The sequence below is a fragment of the Sinocyclocheilus anshuiensis genome, unplaced genomic scaffold, assembly GCF_001515605.1.
Source record: "Sinocyclocheilus anshuiensis isolate Anshui unplaced genomic scaffold, SAMN03320099.WGS_v1.1 scaffold115, whole genome shotgun sequence".
In the NCBI taxonomy this organism is placed as follows: domain Eukaryota; kingdom Metazoa; phylum Chordata; class Actinopteri; order Cypriniformes; family Cyprinidae; genus Sinocyclocheilus; species Sinocyclocheilus anshuiensis.
Window position 1 is genome coordinate 1,937,164 of NW_015548219.1, and position 5,694 is coordinate 1,942,857.

Sequence of the window (5,694 nt, forward strand, 5' to 3'; positions counted from 1 at the left end):
AGGGGCCGGGCCAAGTGGCGAGGCCAAGGTCAAGGCTACGGAGGCCGTCTAGCCATGGCTTTCTGAGCTGCCTGCTCCGCCAGGGCTCCCCGAGCTCCCTGTTTCGCCATGGCCTCCTGAACTGTCTGCTCCGCCATGGCCTCCTGAACTGCCTGCTCCGCAATGGCCTCCTAGTCTGCCTGCTCCGCCGTGGCTTCCTAGTCTGCCTGCTCCACCATGGCGCCCAGAACGGGTACCGCTCTGGAGGCCTGCCATCCTGTGTCTGTCCTGAGCGGCCTCCAGAGCGCCCACCCCCCCTCCCCGTTGGATGTTGGGTTTAGCCCAGAGAGGGCTCCAGTTCTCAAATTTAGCCCAGTGAGGGTTCCTGTCCCCGAGTTTAGCCCCGAGAGGGTTCCTGTCCCCGAGTTTAGCCCAGAGAGGATTCCAGTCCCCGAGTCTAGCCCAGAGAGGGCCTCCAGAGCGCCCACCCCCCCTCCCCGTTGGATGTTGTGGGGTGCGTGGACGTGCCTTCCGGGAGGGGGGAGTAATGTCAGTCCTGTGTTCCATGTTTTGTGTTTTCCTCCCCCACGTGCTTTCCATGACCCAGTTTTCCCTCATGTTCAATTATGTTTATTGATCCCAGGTGTTTCTCGTCATGTCCTGTGTATTTAAAGTGGTTCCTGTTTCGTTTGTTGAGTTGATATATCGATGTTGCATAAAGATGTTGACGATTAAATCTGACACGATTTAAAAATGTATTGGTGCAAACCGGTCTTAGGAAAGTTAAAACTAATCCATATATTAAGAGAGCTATAGCTACACCTGCTCTACCTGCCGCCATCTTTCTTCGTTGACGTACAATCTCAGACAAAGACAGGCAGCATAGACTCAAACTTAAATGCAAGGGATAATTAACAAAAACAGGTGAACTGAATGACTAATTAAACTAAACGAGGACAGAAAAAAGACCATATAAGGAACACAAGGAACAAAGACAGGGGAAAAAAAACACAACTAAACAGGTCCATAATCCTGACAGCCTGACAATCAAATTTTAAATTTTGAGACAAACGAACTACACTAGCTATAAAAAATTTCCCTCTAGGTCTCATGTAGTCTCTCTGAAATCTCTACACTGCATAAGAAACCACATTTCAGTATGTCCAAGACAAGTGAACAACCTCACATACATGTGTGTATGTCAGGAGAATAACTTAAATCCGCCTCTGCACTGTCAAAATCTGTAACACACACACACACACAGAGAGAGAGTGTCACGGGCGAAAAAAAGCGATTGAGAATATCCAGAGACGAAGCTGCCTCCTCTATTAACTGAACCACGCTTGTCCCTGAAACTCCCTGTCCAGCATCATCTCCAGCATAATCAGGTTTCTCTTGCCTTCTTCCCCGTTTCTTGCCTTGTTCCCTCATGTTTCATTTATCCTCCTGAAATAGCCCCTGCTCTATAATTAGATCAGGTGGCAGATACACAGAGGCGTAGGTGGATCCGGAATAGCAATGATCGGCGAGAGCTGTCGTCATGGGAACCGGGACCCTGTGGGTGAGCGGGACACGTTGATTAATCGGAGCGGAGAACAGGGGTCAACATGCAGTGATGTCACAGGCCCTGCATGTGAAGTGGTGATTCGGGCGTGCGTGCATGACACAAGATACTGAGATAAAGCAAAGAAGAGGCGCTTTTTACGGGTTGCACACGAACGCTCACATCCACACAACTGTTTCCCTGCTCTGTGTGGAAATCTACTCAGATGTACAGCAAACGAGCAGTAGGATCAGGACAAACCTGTCAGGATCACTCGACATCACCGCGCCAGTCAGACTACAGCAACACCACCGGGGGTTTATGAGTGTGTGTCAGGATAAAACCTGAAAAAGCCGCTCAAGCTTGTGGTCCTGACTAGAAAAATAGCTTCATAACGGCACTAAATGTCTCATTTCACATATAAAAATGAAATATATTTCACATATATTATTACTGAAATTATCATTAACTTTTATATATTATAATATTATATTACTACTAATATTTTATTATCTATAAAATAATGATTTCATCTTGCATCAAATTCTTATTATTATTTTAAATAAAAAAATGCAATAATAGCAATTAACAAATTTGCATTGTTAAGTAGCTTTGGATAAAACTGTCTGCTAAATCTATAAATGTAATTAATAATGAATAATGATTCATTATTATATAATTATATTAATAATTATAATGAATAATAATAATTTGAGAATGAAGGAGAGACTCCCTCCAATAAAAAGTAAATAAATGCTCAATATTACTCCTGTCTTACAGTCAGTCTTGTTTTTCAGTAAAAATCTTCATAAACAACAAAGGATTATGAAACACCAAACTATATTTTCTGAGATATTAACAGAGTCTCTTTTAACAGCGATTTTAACAGTCTGTGTTGCACATCATGGAAGACAATGTTAGCATCCATTCATTTTAATTGTAGAAGAAAACTAGTTAATTTTTAGCCTTGTGCGCCATTTTCGTCTTGCGTGTTTAAAATGTACATCATGTCAATGTCACAAGTTGACTTGCAAATCACTGTAGTACTTTGATGACGTGTCATTGTCTCATAATTATTCATAAGACTGCATGTCCTTATCCTATGAGAAGATGCTTCGCTTAATTATTCCCAGCAGCACATGTTCATTTCCTATAACAGATGCCTCAGAGATCACATACAGTCAGAGACACGTTCAAAGACTAACAGAGAGTGTTTGTTTTTGTTTTGTAAGAGACTCTTCTATAGACCTTGAGTCTCCAATACAAACATGATTCATCCACACCGTGAATGTACCCGGTCTTTACAGCTCCTTGATGTAACCGATCAAACAGCTTATATAAACACAGCAAAATAAGCCTCAGAAGTTATTAAAAATGCAACAGTGCGGTCTTATACATTTTCCATGCGGAGTGCAAATGCAAATGGCTGTACATTTATTTGCCCATTAAATTAGAGCTCTCACAGGATGTGTGTATTTATGTAATGTACAGTGAGCTTAGAAAACTATGTATAATATATAATCATTTTGTTCTGTGTAACAGTGAATTGCAATGTGCATTTGAGGGAAGCATAGATACTTTAAACTCAATGAGACCGAAATAAAAGTATCTGAATCTGAAAGTGCTGTTGTGTTGTCTGTCTCCCCAGTTTTGGTTACCATTGACTTCCAGTGTATGGACAAAGACAGTCATACTAGTTTGGAACACATGAGGGTGAGTGAGTAAGTGATGACAGAATTTAAATTTTTGTGTGAACTGGCCATTTAAGTCTCTATGATATCCTAGTTTCAGATAAGACTATACAGTATATGAGATATCAATCTGTCTGCTCTATTTGTGTGTGTGTATAGACACCCACCTTCAATAGCATGCAGATGAGTGCAAGCGATATATCCAACAACCCGCTGATCCTGAGCAGAGCTTCCCACCTGCACCTGAGAGAATAGAGCAGGAGGACAAAACAGATTGAAGAGTGAGAACTTTGCCACATCAAACGCGTTACAGAAATGCAAAATCAGTTATGAAGTGCCGTCAACACCCCTGAGCACTGTTGCACTGTTTCTCTGTCAGCTTCTTCTGTCATACACTCTAGATTCCTTTCATCTGTCCGTGGCTTGTCTGGGGACCGTCTTAAAAGGTAATAGTGAGAGCTTGCACACCTCTGAGCCCTTCAAAACACCTGCTCGTATCATCATTTTATCCAGCCGCACCAAATTCCCCCATTTCTTCTTGTTTTTCTTTCCGGCTCATGCATTATATCGGCTCATTAGTGAGCAGACGGACTGAATATTTCAAAAAGACAAATTTATTAGTAAGTGGATAGCAAATTTAATGCGCCTAAAATGCTGCAAAGTAATAAGCTCTCTGCAAATATATATACACATACATATATATCTGTGTATATGTGTGCGTTCACATTTAACAGTGTTATTTTATTTTATTGCTGTTATCTGTAGGTCAACATTAAATGAGAGCAAAAGTAAATATAAATGTTAAAATAGGTAAAATTAGCATGTACAATAAAATATTAATACCAATAAAATAATAAAATAAAATAAACATAGCTATATACACACATAAGCTCAGTCCATATACATATATATTACCATAATGTATTATATATTATAATTTATTATATTAATATAATTCATTATTGATATAAATGTCTATAAAAATTCATAAATAATATAAAACTTAAGTAATAACTTCACAACATTATAATGCAAAGTATGAACTAGGGCTGCACGATAAATCGCATGCGATATTTAAAGCGCATCTTATCAGTAAAGCCGGTTCTGTAATCAATGGATGTTGATTTTGAGATTTGATAAAGATTACATTTAACAGCGTTATTACTTTTTAATTTGTAAAAAAAATTCTGTAGGCTTTGTATATTGTGCTAGTTCCAGCACTGGCATCTCTCTGTCCTCTTTTCATCCAGACAGCCCATTCAGTGTAAATCATTCAATGACTTACATTGGCTCATTCCCAGCAAGGACTCCTATTCAAAGTGTTGAGAGCTACAGTACAGTTGGACACAGTTTCTCAACCTCCTTCCAAATCCTGAAGTCCTCCACAAAGTGCAAATTCTACATTTCAGCAGCGGCGATAATAAATGTCATTGTTTTTTAGAGCTGATTTGTAGATTTAATTACACTAATGAGAGTCTGACCATGTGGTTACCATGAGCTCACTGCATCGGATCAAACAGGGCTAGTACTCTTTCATTTCATCGTTTGCTTTTTCCTCACTCAGCTTCATTGCCTTTCTCTGTTTCATAGTCCTTGTGTATGAATATTTCAAACGTTTATCCATGCTTGGCTAAGTGTGTGTGTGTTGCATTGACAGACTAGAGAAGGCAGGAAATCAGATGGGTGGAAATTTTTTGTGTCTATAGGGATGTCAAAGGTTAAAATAAAATAAAATAAATATTTCTAAAGCATTGGTAGCACCAAGTACCAACAATTAGTACATGCACGTATACATTTCATGGGCAAAATACATATACAGTATATCTGTACTTTAGGATTGCTGTTTATTATGTCATTAATAATAACCATACAACATTTTGGCAAAAAAAGGAGAATTGGATGGATAAAAATGGACTGGAGTCATATAGATTACTTGTGGATTATTGTTTTTTATCAGCAGTTTGGACTCTCATTCTCACGGCACCCATTCACTACAAAGGATCCATTAGTGAGCAAGTGATGTAATGCTAAATTTCTCCAAACCTGTATATCGCTAAATGTGAAATTTCACTGGTATTGGTGTTGACTGCTGAAATGTCATCTTAAAGGGGTCATATGATGCTTTTTTAAAGATCATTATTTTGTGTATTTGGTGTAACAGAATATGTTGACATGCTTTAATGTTCAAAAAACACATTATTTTTCAAATACTGTACATTATTGTAAGTCCTCTATGCCCCGCCTCTGTCAAACGCTTCGTTTTCTACAAAGTCCCTCCTTCCGACAAGCGCAGTCTGCTCTGATTGGCCAGCTGACCCAGTGCATTGTGATTGGCCGAACACCGCAAGCACTCGTCGGAAATGTAACACCCTTTACCATAATCGCGAGCTTCATCTTTCAGAATAAATGTAAAGACAGCCCGAAAAGGGAACAGAGTTGCGTGACAGACACAGTGATGAAGCTGGTATGTGTTTGCAGTAC

At 39.6% G+C, this 5,694-nt stretch overlaps 1 protein-coding gene across 4 annotated transcripts in view; it reads right to left on the bottom strand.

The window, feature by feature from the left end:
• Window positions 1-5,694, bottom strand: part of LOC107654155 (sphingomyelin phosphodiesterase 3-like) — a 59,390-nt gene that overhangs the window by 19,380 nt on the left and 34,316 nt on the right. For all 4 annotated transcript variants that reach the window (XR_001630310.1, XR_001630311.1, XM_016441110.1 and 1 more), the window contains one exon: window positions 3,381-3,456. Coding sequence is in view for 2 of the 4 variants with exons in the window: in XM_016441110.1 (XP_016296596.1) it covers window positions 3,381-3,456 (76 nt within the window). In the remaining 2 variants the exon portion in view is untranslated. The remainder of the gene's footprint in view (window positions 1-3,380; window positions 3,457-5,694) is intronic.